The 14,228-nt window shown below is 50.4% G+C and overlaps 3 protein-coding genes across 8 annotated transcripts; all 3 read right to left on the bottom strand.

The window, feature by feature from the left end:
• Positions 1 to 214: 214 nt before the first annotated feature.
• On the bottom strand, positions 215 to 2,725 carry Cldnd2 (claudin domain containing 2). Of its 6 annotated transcripts, none has more exons than XM_040736212.1 (5): positions 2,674 to 2,725; positions 1,706 to 1,887; positions 1,289 to 1,429; positions 566 to 685; positions 215 to 359 (listed from the first exon to the last, which is right to left on the bottom strand). In XM_040736212.1, exons 2-5 carry the CDS (start codon positions 1,872 to 1,874, stop codon positions 301 to 303), a joined length of 489 nt encoding a protein of 162 aa, XP_040592146.1. In that variant the 5' UTR covers positions 1,875 to 1,887; positions 2,674 to 2,725; the 3' UTR covers positions 215 to 300. The 6 variants fall into 6 exon arrangements, with proteins under 6 accessions (XP_040592146.1, XP_012979650.1, XP_040592142.1 ...); XM_013124196.3 differs by having other exon boundaries at positions 215 to 327; XM_040736208.1 differs by having other exon boundaries at positions 215 to 685.
• A 2,831-nt stretch (positions 2,726 to 5,556) lies between these two features.
• Nkg7 (natural killer cell granule protein 7) lies at positions 5,557 to 6,900 on the bottom strand. The gene is made up of 4 exons (XM_005084807.4): positions 6,529 to 6,900; positions 6,307 to 6,453; positions 6,084 to 6,218; positions 5,557 to 5,756 (listed from the first exon to the last, which is right to left on the bottom strand). Exons 1-4 carry the CDS (start codon positions 6,683 to 6,685, stop codon positions 5,698 to 5,700), a joined length of 498 nt encoding a protein of 165 aa, XP_005084864.1. The 5' UTR covers positions 6,686 to 6,900; the 3' UTR covers positions 5,557 to 5,697.
• Positions 6,901 to 7,941: 1,041 nt separating this feature from the next.
• Lim2 (lens intrinsic membrane protein 2) lies at positions 7,942 to 14,225 on the bottom strand. The gene is made up of 5 exons (XM_013124198.3): positions 13,989 to 14,225; positions 13,444 to 13,624; positions 10,424 to 10,573; positions 8,443 to 8,577; positions 7,942 to 8,241 (listed from the first exon to the last, which is right to left on the bottom strand). The coding sequence occupies exons 2-5, from the start codon at positions 13,616 to 13,618 to the stop codon at positions 8,180 to 8,182; spliced, it is 522 nt and encodes a 173-aa protein (XP_012979652.1). The 5' UTR covers positions 13,619 to 13,624; positions 13,989 to 14,225; the 3' UTR covers positions 7,942 to 8,179.
• Positions 14,226 to 14,228: the final 3 nt, after the last annotated feature.

Raw genomic sequence — 14,228 nt, 5'->3', positions numbered from 1 at the left:
CCGGTCCGCTCGCCCCCAGACCTCACGTCCCCTACGACTCCCCGGTGTCGGCTAATCCCCATATCCTCTCCCTGCGTCCGCGTCTCCTGCGACCCCCACCCCGGGTCCACTTCTTGTCCCAGTGCCGATCTCCCCTCCCACCGGCCCACAAGCCTCCGTATCCGTGTCCCCGCCTTTCTACGACCCGCAGAAAAGCACGCAGAAAAACCGGCGCTAAAAGCCATTCCTTTATTCTGCCCCAGTCAGGCCGCATTCACAGGCACACTGGGAACCCGCTGATGGCTTCGGTGCTCTGCATGATCATGTCCGCCAGCAGAAAGCAGAAGCCTGGCAGGAGGGGGGTGCAGAGCCGGTGGGCCCTGGGGCGGATGACAAGGCCTGCCTGAGGACTAGGGATGGGGTCTCCAAGGGTGTCTCAACCGGGTGTGTTGGAGTCTGCAGTGCAGGTGTTGGGGAGTCCCTGGAAGTCATGTGGGCTTTTCTGGGAGAACAGGTGACTGGGAAGTTTCTGGGGCGGGCAGTCCTCTAGAGGGGTAATCTCCACCCTTTTCCCTGTTCTGGTTACCCGCAAGAAATGAGAAGGGTAAAGCCAGCCATCCGAAAAAGTAGGACCAGGAGAAGAAGACTTCTTTCTTCCAGGCATTCTTTGCAGTGTATCCGGCCAAAGCAATCATCAGCAGCAGCCCTAAGTCACACCCACCGGTCAGGTAGGCGTGGCAACACCCAAGCCCACCCTATTGCCTAGACCACGCCCTTCAGAAAAGCCTCTGGCCGGTCCAAAGGTAACCCAGCTACCCTTTGGCTCCGCTTTTGTGAACTTCCCCACCCCACCCCTGTTTTCTTTTTTCTATTTTTTTAAAATATTCTTCCCTTGTACAATACATCCCGACCAGTTTTCTCTCCCTCCACTTCTCCCAGCTTCTCTATGTCTCCCCCTCCCCAAGATCCACTTCCTCCCCTCTGTTTCATCTTCAGAAATGAGCAGACCTCCCAGAGATCACAGCCAAATGGACAAAACAGGAAACAAAAGAACAAGGCAAAAGCCTTCATATCCAGGCTGGACAAGACAACCCCGTGGGAAGACAAGAGTCCTAAGAGCAGGCAGGAGAGCCAGAGATACACCCACTCCCACTGTTAGGAGTCTGTCATTCCTGTACTGGACTTCACTTCTGCCTTCAGCCACGCCCCTTCATTTCTAACCACGTCAGTCAACCTCTCTTGGCCCACTGCCTTCAGGACCGCCATCACCACCACCCACTCTGCCCCATGGAGGTGGCTGTCTTCTCACCACTGAGAAAAAGTAAGACAATGGTATTCTGGCTACGCAGTGACTCGCCCTCTTGGTACCAAATCCTCATCCCCATCCCCAAAGATATGATACTGAAGGTCGCTGCCAACACCATGCATGCTGAGGTCATCGCCAGGGTGTCTGGAGAGACAGGGTAGCGTCAGTCGGCACCCTGCCACCATGAGAGAGCAATCTTGATCTCTCCTGGTCACCCTCGCCCCACCACACACACACCGTGAGCATCTAGAGGGGACTGAAGAGGACATGTTGGAGGAGGGCAGCAGACAGGCCTGGGGAGAAAGAGCTTTGGTGGTAGAGGACAGCTGATCTGAGCCTGGGGTGGCAGGGCACAGCTGGAGCTGGGGTTAGGGTGGGCTCTGGAATGTGGTCTGATATGGGGGCAGGTAAGGGTCTCACTCTGGCAGGGAATGTTGGAGCAGACGCCGTGGGCACACTCCTGCCACAGGCCACTGTGGCCCCCAGGATGTCGGATCCAGTAGTTGGTAGCCGTGGACAGTACTGTGAGGACGCTGGTCAAGAGATTAAGCAAACTGCCTCCAGTCTGAAGGCTCCTCTTCACCCCCATGCCAGGGAAGCAGCTGCCAAGGACATCGACGTAGGACTGGCTCGCACCCCTGACTGAGGGAAGGCTCTTCCACTTCAGAAGGCCTCCCCTCCAGGCCCCCTGCGTGATGACCTCAAGATCCCCAACACTAGTCACATGGTAGCTCAAACCTGTAATCCTAGCGCCAAGGAGGCTGAGGCAAGAGATTGAAAGTCCAAGATAGTCCTGGACCATATAATGAGTTCTGGGCTAGGTGGACTACAGTATGAGACCCTGTCTCAATTAAAACCACAAAGCAAACAGGAGCTAGAAATGTAGTTCTGTGGTACAGTGCTTGCTTGGCATACACAAGACCCTAGCTTCCATTCCCTAGTAAGGTATAAGCCAAGCATAGCACACCTGTCATCCCAGCACTTAGGGGATAGGGGCAGGAGGATCAGTCAGAAGTGCAAGGTAATTTTTCACTATTTCGTGGATTTAAAGCCAGCCTGGGCTATGTGAGACTATCTCAAACAAAACAAAAAGATTCCTTCCCAGTCTCCCATCGCCCCATGCTCTTGGCCCCTTCCTCAACCACCTTCCCTAAGAACTTATGACTTCCTCTAAGAAACTCAGTTTTCTACCGCCTAGTGGACTCTAAGACATCTTCACTGGAAGACACCCTCTCCCCACCCACCGCCATCTTTACTTCAGGCCTCATGGCTCAGTGACTATCTTCCAGAGACTTCCTACATCAGTTCAATACCCTATACATCCCCCATTGACTCAGTGCCCTCCCCATCCCTACCCCTACACATATACACCCCAGAAAATGACTCACAGCCTGGTCCCCTGGGACAGACAGTGATAGGGTGGGAGGGGCAGAGGATGGGTCTCTGTGAGGCAGCAGAGATTCCAGAATCCTCTCCTAGTAGCCATTTAAAGGGATACCCTCCCCCAGAAGCATATTCATTTTCTGTATCTGTCCTTCTGGAATATTTGTTTGTTTGTTTGTTTGTTTGTTTCTGAGACAGGGTCTTACCATGCAGTTCTGACTGTCTTGGAACTCACGATGGTGATCATTCTGACCTCAAACTCAGAGAACAGCCTGCCTCTGCCTCCCAAGTGCTCGAATCAAAGGCGTGCACCACTGTATCCAGCAGGATTGTTGTTTGAGACAGCGTCTCTTAACTCTATAGCCCATGGTGTTTTAAACCATCTGAGCAGCCCAGATGTGACCTTGAACTTCTGATTCTTCTGTCTCTACCTCCCTGGTGCTGGGGTTACAGGCTTGAACTGCCATTCCTCCTGTTCTGCTCTGCTCTGCTCTGCTCTGCTCTGCTCTGTTCTGATCTGTCCTGTCCTGTCCTGTCCTGTCCTGTCCTGTCCTGTCCTGTCCTGTCCTGTCCTGTCCTGTCCTGTTTTGAGGCAGAGTCTAACTATGCACTTCTTAGCTGTCCTAGAACTCACCATATATGCCAGGCTTACCTCAAACTTGGAGCAGTCCTCCAACCTCAGGCTCCAAGTGCATGGAGGGTACCACCAAACCCAACTTCCAGCAGTTTCTCTTTTAAAAAATATTTTTTTTGGTTTTTACAGACAAGATTTCTCTGTATTGTTTTGGAGGCTGCCCTGGAACCTGCTCTGTAGACCAGGCTGGCCTCGAACTCACAGAGATCCACCTGCCTCTGCCTCCCGAGTGCTGGGATTAAAGGTGTGTGCCACCACTGCCCGGCTAAAAAATGATTTTTAAGAAGTAAATTGCTGTTTTTGATCATGTGTATGCATGTTTCTATGTGTGGGTTATGAGCATGTGAGTGCAGAGGCACTGGCTCCCTTAGAGGTTCCTTTGGCTCTGAGCCACCCTGATTTGGGTCCAGGGAACTGAACTCAGCTTCTGAGCCTAGCTCCAGGGACTCTCTTAACAGAATGACAGCTCAGAAAGCAAGCCTGGGAGCCAGGTGTGGTTGCTCCTGTCTGCAGTCCTAGCACTTAGGAGGATGAAGCAGGAAGACTACCTTCAGTTCTGAGGCTAGCTTGGTCTACATGTGAGTTTCAGGCCAGCTAATCTCCTGCCTCAAAAAGAAAAGGAAGGAGGCTGGAGGAAGGGCAGGTGATCCAGGAAAGAAGAAAGGGAGAGAGAATGAAAGGAGGGAAAATGAGAAGGAAGGAGCTTCAAAGCTACAACTATTGCATGGCTGATGTTGTTCTAAAAGCTTCTCTTCTTTCAATTGTCATGGTACCCCATAAGCTCTCCTGGGCCCCATGCAGGCAAGGCTCCACCCTCTTCTCTTCTCCCCTAGTAAATGCTGATCTCCGGGTGCCATCATGAGTAGTTCTCCAGGAGAGCCTTCCTCTCCCCAAGGATAGCAACCCTGATGATCTGAGAGAGCAGCCAAAACGCCACTTCTGCCCCTGCCCCTCCTCTATGGCTACTCAGCCGCATTGCCACCAAGATCATGGGCACAGAATCACACTTGACAGGGAACCAAACTTGTTACAGCTCTGCTGTCTCACCCACTTTGTCAGACCGGAGCCTTAGGTGCTTTCCTTGCTTGTGGTGTGCCTTTGACCCCAACCTCTGTCCCATCCTACCTGCTTTCCAACCTTCCAGTGTCACCCCCAGGTCACTGGAGGGAGACCTATCTCTCTCTATCACACACCCACACATTTGGAACAGCTTCTCCCCTGTTCACAGTTATTGCCAAATTTGTCACCATTCTAAGGAAAAAGCTAGCTGTGGCAATAGAGGCCCTGGTTCCCATCTGCTTCTCTGTCATAATTTCCCACTGCCACCACCATAGTCTACACTCTAAACACAAGTCACCACCTTTCACACCCCTCCCATGTCTCCATCTTTGGTCACCTCTGCCTGGATAGCATAATTCCTGTGCTAATGAATATTTGTAATCCTAATACTTCAGAGGCTGAAGCAGGAGGATGGCTGTGAATTCAAGGACTGCCTGGGTAGTTAGTGAGACCTGGTCTCAAGAGGTTTGAGAGAGCTGGGGATGTAGCTTGATGGTTGAAGACTTGGCTTAGCTTGAAGGAGGCCCTGTGTTCCATCCTCTATGTTAAACCAAAAGAACAGTTGCTAAATGTCATCTCTGGTTAAACACAGAAAAGAAAAGAAGACAAGCTTGGTTTTAGTTTTCTTCCCACATCCTCAGACTGCGGCTGTCATCTAGCCCATGTCAAGTGCTAGTGGTTAGGGCTTGTTTGTGACGCATGTCAGTGGTCCCAGAGTGGTCTCACAGACAGAGAAAGAAATATCCAGTAAAATGGGGGCCCCCGGGGAAGAAGAGAGAAAGATAGAAACTGGGACAAAGAAAAGCACTTAAATAGGGGAGAGAGGCACAGGGAAGCTATGTCCACACAGGGAAGAATCCACTTCAGGTGTGCAGGTCTGCATGGCTCTCGGACTCCCTGAGGCCTCCTCTGTTACCTACCGTAAGGCTCATGTGTGGTTGGCCTAGGAGCTAGGGATGGAACTTGGATCTCGTTCGTGCTCAGAAAGTCTCTATGACTGAGTCACCATCCCTGCCCTTGTTTTATTTTTTTTGCCTTGAGACAGGGTCTCACTAAGTCAGCTAGGGCATCCTTGAGCTCACTGTGTAGCCCAGAGAGGCTTTGAAGTTGTGATATTCCTTGCTCTAGCCTCCTGGGTAACTGGGGTGATGGGCCTGGCTTAGTTTGTGTCTTGACTGAATTGATCCTGGGACAGTTAGATCTCAGTATGTTTTTATTGAATGTGTGAAGGGTAAGGCAAGGTGGGAGGGACAGAGACAGAATCCTGCATTTTGTCTGCAGCTCCTGAGAGATCAAGGCTCCAAACATCCTGCTGACCCCACTGTCTTGCTTCTGTTCACAAGGTTTCATACCCAGCCTGGTGGGTTCTACAGTGAGCACCCAGGCTCAGGCAGCCTAATGTGGAGACAGAGGGGGAGGGGAGAGTACGTACTTGAGTGCCCTGCCCCACACCCCAGCAGGGTCCCCCTGCCCCACACCCCAGCAGGGTCCCCCTGCCCCACACCCCAGCAGGGTCCCCCTGCCCCACACCCCAGCAGGGTCCCCCTGCCCCACACCCCAGCAGGGTCCTCCTGCCCCACACCCCAGCAGGGTCCTCCTTCCCACACCCCAGCAGGGTCCTCCTCCCCACACCCCAGCAGGGTCCTCCTCCCCACACCCCAGCAGGGTCCTCCTGCCCCACACACCAGCAGGTTCTCCCCGGGGAGGTGGGCTAGTAGGTACCTGCACAGAGGAAGAGGACAAAGGAGACCCAGCCCAGGTAAAAGGACCAGGAGAAGAATGTCTGGACCTGGGGAGATGGAGTCTGGTACCATCTATTACTGGTGTACACTGCCATGGCCACTATTATGGAGAGAGCTGAGGACAAGAACAAGAGAGAGTAGGATTGGCCACTGCTGGACTCACCAGCTCTGGGGTCCCAGGGCAGCCCAGATCCCATTCATACCTGCAGCAAAAGCCATGACCGTTGAGACCAGAGGGCCACGGCCTGGGCTGGACAGGGCTGGACTGTAAGACAGCATCAGGAAGACCACGGACATCAGGATCCACAGGGCGGCCAGGATACAGAAGCTCTGTGTCACATGGATATAACCTAATGCAAGATGAGACTTCTGGGTGTCTGTTCCCCAATGGACGTTCCCACCCCAGAGAGACCATTGCACTTTACCTGCTACTTGGATCTCATGTGTCATTGGCCAGAGGCCGCTGTGGGAAGAGAACTTGGGGCCTGTGGCCACTATCCAGAAGTCGGTGCTCAGAGCAATCAGAGAAGAAGCCAGGCCCAGGGAGCCGGTAAGCAGGGCCAGGGACCGGCAGGGCTCCATGGACACAGCTCTGAGTTTCCACTTCTTAGGGATAAAGACACAGATAATACGGATGATTGGATCTTAGAAAAAGCAAAAGTCCATGCACCCAGACTCCCAGGACCTCTGAGCGAGGAAAGCAGCCAGCGGGCAGCTGCTTTGACTGGGAGTCTTATGGAGCTTCAGGCCTGGCGCCTGACTCTTCTCACACCCTCCCTTCCTGCGTGGCTTCCCTCCCCGCTTTGATTGGCTCTTCTCCTCCTGGGTGGCAGAGGGCCTGCAGATGTCTTTACTAGCTGGCTGTTCTGAGGGTGTCCACCTTCCGTGGTCTAGGTAGTGGTTTACACTGGTGTCACAGGTTCTGCACCTCTGCAGTTGGAGACAGCAGAGAGGGTTTCCTGGAAGACCTTAGGGAGCGGCTTGGGGGGCCCAGAGGTGGGAGGTGGACTAGTCATACTGGGGTGTGAATTAACTGAAAGGGGAGATGTGGCTGAAGGGACAGTTGTGTCACACTTTCCTGTGGTTTTTACACTTCGCTCCTAGACTCTAGCACTAGCGTTGCCAACAGTGGAGGGATGGTGAGGTCAGAATAGCAGTTTCATGGGAGGACGGACTTGGTGGGAAGAGAGACTCCATGTTCCTAGTTAAAGCTTCTGTCCGGGACAGACAGAATTCCATAAAGCTTAGGGACGGGAAGGCCTTCCTACTCCTCATCTCACACGTGTGGTGAGAAGTCAGCCACCCCGGTGGGCCTTCCAGCATGGGCGTCTTATCACCAAGATGAGGGCGTCGGTTCAGGTTCTTCTGCCTCTGTCCTCCAGTGATACTCAATTCTTCTACATGGAGTCACAAAGTGTGTCTGTCACCTCTTACTGTGGTGACTGTCTTCCCAGCACTCAAGAGCTGAGGCAGGAGGATCGTGAGTTTAAGACCAGCCTGTCCATCCAAAAACATAAAATAAAATGGAAGCAGGAACAGAGCTGTGCTCTCCCTGGTGAAGGGGCCATCCAGGGAGGGGAAGGGAATTAGGAATTCCTGGAGCTTAGGTAGGTAGGGAGCAGGAAAGCTGTGTTTTTAGAGATCAATTTGTTCATCTGTTATCCCACACATCCATTTCCATGGACATTAAACCATGGCTATCTCTGAGGTAGGGACCCATTTATCTTGTTCCATCCCAACATATCAGAATACGCCTATTCCCCGACCACACTAGCCCGTTTCTCTCCAAACCAGCCCTGTGGGGACTCACACTTTAATAGTTTCACATCATTTTTATTAGATCCCAAAATGTCTCTCTAAAAGATTTTCAATTTTTCTATCACCCCTTGTGGCAGATGGGGGCTCATGTCTTCTCAACTCCCTCCCACCTGACCCACACAGGATAGAGGGATCAGGGGCTCCCATGTTTAGAATCCAGGACTGAGCCCCCTCATTCCCTCAGGAGACAGGACTTGTGGCCCCTAGGTCCTCCCCTTCCTCTTCAGTGCCCTCATTGAGACTTCCAGCTGCAAGGTCTCAGCGTGGGGTGGAGAGGCGCCGACACTCATGCATCCGGTAGGCACACATGTAGAAAATTCCTGTGTAGACAGAGTCCATTGACATCCCAAACTATTTGAACCTACATTCCATCCAAGACATACCCCATATCCTCCTTCCCTTAGGGTCACCAGTCCCCAGACGCCTTAAGACCTAGAGTCAGCCCTCAGATCTGTGTAGGATACTCTGAGGTCGCTTGCCTTGCCCTAGATTTCAACCTTGCCACCCCTCTGCCATAGTACCTGCAAAGAAGGTCATGAGCAGGGCCACCCAACCCAGGATGTAAGACCATGAAAAGCGCCAGTCCCCGAAGCGGCGGCCCAGGAAGCTGACGGTGACTCCCGTGTAAATGGCCAAGGCCAACAGGACAAAAAGAGCTGGGGAGAGAGCATGAGGCAGGATGACGTGGGATAAGAGAATTGGAGAGAAGGCAGAGGGGGTTGGTGGGGGTGGGGACAGTGGTGATGGTGAAGGTGATGTGGGGCATGGGATCGGGTGAGGACACGGCAGAGAAGCACAGTAAAGCATTTGACAGTTACCGTTGCACTGTTCTGAGTTGCAGAGTGTCTTAATTACTCTAAAGAACTCCTTGGGTCACACTAGAGTTTGTATGAACTAACAGGTGGCTCAGGGTGCTCGTCAGAAATCCCCACCAGGGGATTAGAGGCTGAGGTTTGAATAAGAATGGTCCCCATTGGCTCATATTTTTGGATGCTTAGTCATCAGGAAGTGACACTATCTGAAAGGATTAGAAGGATTGGGAGGTGTGGCCTTGTTGGAGGAAATGTGTCACTGGGGGTGGGCTTTGAAGTTTCAAAAGTCCGTGGCAAGCCCAAACTGTCTCTCTGTTGGCCAGTGGATCAGTATGTAGCTCTCAGATACTTCTCCAGCATTGTGAATGCCAACATTCTCCTTTCTATAAAGATAATGAACTAAGATCTCTGAAACTGTAAGTCAGCCTCAATTAAATGTTTTCCTTTATAAGAGTTGATGTGGTCATGGTGTCTCTTTGCAGCAATGACTAAGACAGAAGGTTGTTAAGAGCGTGAGCCTGGGAGTGCTGCCTCTGGGACAGGGGAGGCTGGAGGTTAGACAACATCATGGGCAGTGAGTCCCTCTGTGATGGTTGGTCTTCAGTGTCAGCTCTACTGGATTTGGAACTGCCTAGGAGATGTGTGTGTGTGTGTGTGTGTGTGTGTGCTTCCAGTGAAGGAGTTATCATTTACTATTTGATTTGTGTGTGTGTGTGTGTGTGCTTCCAGTGAAGGAGTTATCATTTACTATTTGATTTATGTGTGTGTGTGTGTGTGCTTCCAGTGAAGGAGTTATCATTTACTATTTGATTTATGTGTGTGTACCACAGCACTGTGAGGAGGTCTTTTCTCTCCAGCTTGAAAGCAAGTGTCTTTAGCCACTGAGCCATCTCACCAGCCCCTCCAGAGCGTTTTAATTAAGGTAGAATCACACCCTGCATGTGGACAACAGTAGTACCTTATGGGCTGGGGGCCTGGCTAGCATAAAAATATAAGAAAGTGGGCTAAATACCAGCTGTCACCTCTCTGTTTCCTGACTGTGGATGCAACTGTCTCATATTTGTGTCATCATGAATTCTCCGCCTTGATGGTCTGTGGCCTCCAACTAGGAGACAAATATACCTTCCTACCTTCCTTAGGTTGTTTCTTGTTAAGTATTTGGTCACATCAGTGAGAACTTCCACTAATGCCCTATTCATCACCTGTGTAATAAAATTCTGACAGGACTCACCTTACGTGTCTTCATTAGTTAGTCCTGAGCTTAAAGACTGTCACTGTAAGTATTAATATTTTTGAAGTTCTATGGGGTGATAGTATTGGAATCCCTGTCTAGAATCCCCTAGTAAGGGGCTAAGAATGTGATTCAGTAGCAGAGCTCCTGCCTGTTGTGCTTCAGTGAGGGGCTGGGGTGTTTTCATTGGTAGATCCTCTGCCTAGAATTCCCCAGTGAGAGGCTAAGAGTGAATGTTTTTCTAGTGTATGTAAGTTCCCGAGATCTTATTCTATCAGAAGGACAAAAGAGAGAAAGGAAAGAAGGGAGGGAGGAAGTGATTGCCTTCAATTAAAAAGTAGAGTTAAAAGCTAAGAAGAAGGAAAGTCAGTGGAGCTGGGCCTAGGGATGAGAGGGAATGGGGTGCAGAGTCACAAGAATGGGTGTTGGGGCGGGGGAAGGAAGGGTAGGCTCACTCACTGGAGGCAAAAAACATGATGCCGGCGGAGAAGGGTCTGGAGAGGCGGGTGAAGGTGGACTGCTGTGCGAAGGCTAGGACACCCATGACGATGCCTGAGGTGGCACACAGGGCAGACAGGATCATGAAAGCCCGGGTGGCATTCCAATATGCTGTGGGGACACATGGTAGTCACTCCCGGGTCACGACCTCTGCCTTGTTTTCCTCCGTGTATCGGACTCAGCTCTTCCCTCTTTCGACCTAGCACACTCAGTCATCCCCAAAGCCGCAGCCCTCACGGCCTCTTTTGGCAAGTGTTGCTCTGATCAGGGCCACTATCCTCACGTCTGCTTTGGGTCCTAACTGTCTCTTTTGTTTCACCTCCTCCAGCTTGGCTTCTCCCTGAAGGTAGGGATTGGCTTGGTTCTTGCTGTGAACACCCCCAGCACAGATGTGGCTGGCACACAGGCCTTGTGAAATGTTGACTGAGTGAAAGTTTCCCCATGTGCTCTTGGCAATGATCTGTCTTACTCATCCTTTCCTTTCCATTATACTTTCACGCACCCACAAAGTCCTGTTCTTTTGTCTCCACTCTATTGTAGTGTCTGAAAAGACCAGAGCTGGCTGCTTCACTCTCTGTTGCATCCCCAGCCCCTGACACCTGTCTGGAACATGATAGATGTTTAGTAACACGTTTTGAGACTGGGTCCTTAGAGCCCAGTCTTTTGTCCTTGAAGTCACGATGTAGCTAACATTGACCTTGAGTTCCTGATTCTCTTGTCTCTCCCTTCCTGAGATATCATGCTTTCCTTTGATTTTGAGACAGGCTCTTGCCACATAGTCCAGGCTGTGGATCGTTCTGGTTCTCCTGAGTTCTGGAATGGCAGGTGTGCACCACCATGTTTGTCTTGTCCAACCCTTACAGACAACTGAACTGCCTCCTAGCATTCCTGGGAGATGGAAGGAGGCTGACCTGCGAAAAGTGCTTGGGTTAGGTAAGAACTTAGTAGGTTTAGCTTATTTTTTTGTTTTGGGAAATAAAATTCAATAATTATTAAAATATACACTGTAGAAAATCTTGTGCAGTATAACATGTTGTATTATGATATATTAACAGTATTGTATGATAAATTAAACAAAACATATTAAATATTGCTAATTTCCCATGCTATAAAGAATATGTTATGTAGACTAGAGCATATTATTCATTAATATTATATATTCATTCCTAATATACATACTATGTAATATATTTCTCAAATCACCCTTCTTCCATCGTGTGTGTGTGTATGTGTGTGTGTGTGAATACATGCCCACACCTGTGACTATTTATGTGGATACATGTGAGTATGTGCATATTGAGACCCAAGGTTGACCTTGGGTGTTGTTCCCCAGGAGCTGTCCACTTTTGCTTTTTGAAATAAGGTAGCTCACTGCTTGGAGTTCACCAAGTAGGCTAAGCTGGCTGGCCAGTGAACCTCAGGGCTCTACATCTCTCTCTGTTATCTCAGGATTAGAACTCATGCATCCTTTGTTTTGATGACAGGCAATCCTCTTGCCTCAGCTTTCTGGTTCTGGAATTATAGATATAAGCCACCGTGCCTGGACAGCTAGCCCGTCAGTCTGCTTGCCTGTCTGTCTACCTACCTCTGGTGATTTGAATGAGAATAGACCTCATAGGCTCATATATCTGAATGTTTGGTTTGCAGCTAGTGATACTATTTGGGAAGAATTAGGAGGTGTCGCCTTGTTGGGAGGAGGTGTGTCACTTAGGGTGGACTTTGAGGTTTCTAAAGTCTATGCCAGGTCTAACAGTCTGTCTGTCTGTCTGTCTGTCTCTGTCTGTCTCTGTCTCTCTCTCTCTGTCTCTCTCTCTGTCGCTTTCTCTTGTTGATTAAGAGGTGATTGCTCAGCTACTGCTACAGCACCACACCTACCTGCCTACCTGTTGCCATGTTCCCAATCATGATGGTTATGGACTCTAACACATTGAAACTATAAGCCCTAATTAAACTCTTTCTTCCATAAGTTTCCTTGGTCATGGTGTTTTTTCATGGCAACAGAAGAGTAACTAAGATACTTCCTGCTTATCTATTCATCCATCCATCAATCCATCCATCCATCCATCCATCCATCCATCCATCCATCCATCCATCCATCCAATCTATTATCTAGCTTGACCTATCTGTCTATCCATCTATCTATTCTATCCATCATTTTCTACATTATTTATATGTTTATTCATCTGCTCATCATATAGCCTATCCTATCTATCTACCCATCCATCCACTCTATCATCTTTCCTATCTATCTATCTATCTATCTATCTATCTATCTATCTATCTATCCATCCATTCTTCATCCATTCACCTATCCATCCATCCATCATCTTTCTACCACACACAATATACATATATGTGTATATGCATATATATACACGTCAGTCAATCAATCAATATTAATTAGTCAAGTGCCTATTCATATACCCATGTATCCATCCATCTGTAAGTAGATGGCCTGGTACACGGTAGGTAGATAGTAAGAAGTCTTTTCATCTGGCATGCAGCCCATCAACAGCCTCTGTGGTCCCTGTCCCTAACACTGTTTATTGGCTCATAGCACTTGTTAGTTAGTTTGTTGCATTTTGATACAGGGTCAAGCTATGTAGCCTAAAACTCACAATCCTCCTGTCACCACATCCCAGATGCTGAGATTATGGGCATATGCTTACTGCACCCAGATCATAGCAGATGTTTATAAAATACTGCTCTGGCAACCCTAGCCTCATTGCTGCATTTGACACAATTTTGTGTGGGGAAATGCCACCCCATTAACCTAACCACAAAACCTTACACCCTGCCACTGCAGCTAGAAAACAATCCATAGATCCAAGTCTGTTCCACCCCCTGTTGAGTATCCTAGAGCCTCTGCCTCTCTGAACCACCATGCTTTCCCTTAGAATGCCAGGGGTGTGGACCATAGGGCTGTGCTCTGGGGGAGGGCTAGACCTCAGCACCACACAAATCCTGGCCTCAAGGCTCACCAATGCTCTCCGTCTGCAGGAAGCACTTGCTACCAAGACAGTAACGCCACAGGCCCTGGTGTGCGAAAGACCCCGACAGCCGGTACTGCATCCAATGGTCCGTTGCTGTGGCTACCACCAACAGGATGGTCCCCACCCAGGCACAGAAGAGGCCGCCACCCATGAAGCTGTACATGGTGATCTGTGGAGAGGGGAGAGCTGAGGTTGTGAGTGGGTACCCTGGGCCTGAGGGAGGAGGCTTGGGGTCTGGACCCCTGGGTTTGAGAAGAAGGCTGGGGATTAAACATATGGGCCTAAAGGAGGAGAGAAGGGGTGGAGACTGGACTCCTGGGTCTGAGGGAGGAAGGCAGGTACCCGGACCCCTGGGTCTGAGGGAAAAGGGCAGGTGCTTGGACCCCTGGGTCTGAGGGAGGAGGGCTGGAAATCTGGATTCTCCATTCCTGACAGAAAGATGTCCATGAATCTCAATTCAAGGCTCTTAGAGATGAAGGCCTGGAAACCTAGACTTTTCAGGTAGGGGCTGTGGGTCTCATGCTGTTGCCTACCTGAGTGGCCGAGTCTGTCCTGAGCCCTCCTTCTGCCGAAGCCCCTCTGCGGAGACTGAGTCGAGCCAGGGTGCTGGTGTCTCTGCCTCGTGGTTCCCCCAAATCCCTTAAGCCTCCCCACACAATGACTGCATGGCCCAGCAGCTTCCAGCAGGCAGAAACACAGTGGCAGCAGAGGCCTCAATGGAATTTGCTGAAACAGGGGACAAGGGGGCCCCATCAGCCTCTGTCTGTGGCCCT

The sequence above is a fragment of the Mesocricetus auratus genome, unplaced genomic scaffold (genome assembly GCF_017639785.1).
Source record: "Mesocricetus auratus isolate SY011 unplaced genomic scaffold, BCM_Maur_2.0 Super-Scaffold_100054, whole genome shotgun sequence".
Classification (NCBI taxonomy): domain Eukaryota; kingdom Metazoa; phylum Chordata; class Mammalia; order Rodentia; family Cricetidae; genus Mesocricetus; species Mesocricetus auratus.
This window is presented reverse-complemented; position numbering and strand designations above follow the sequence as displayed.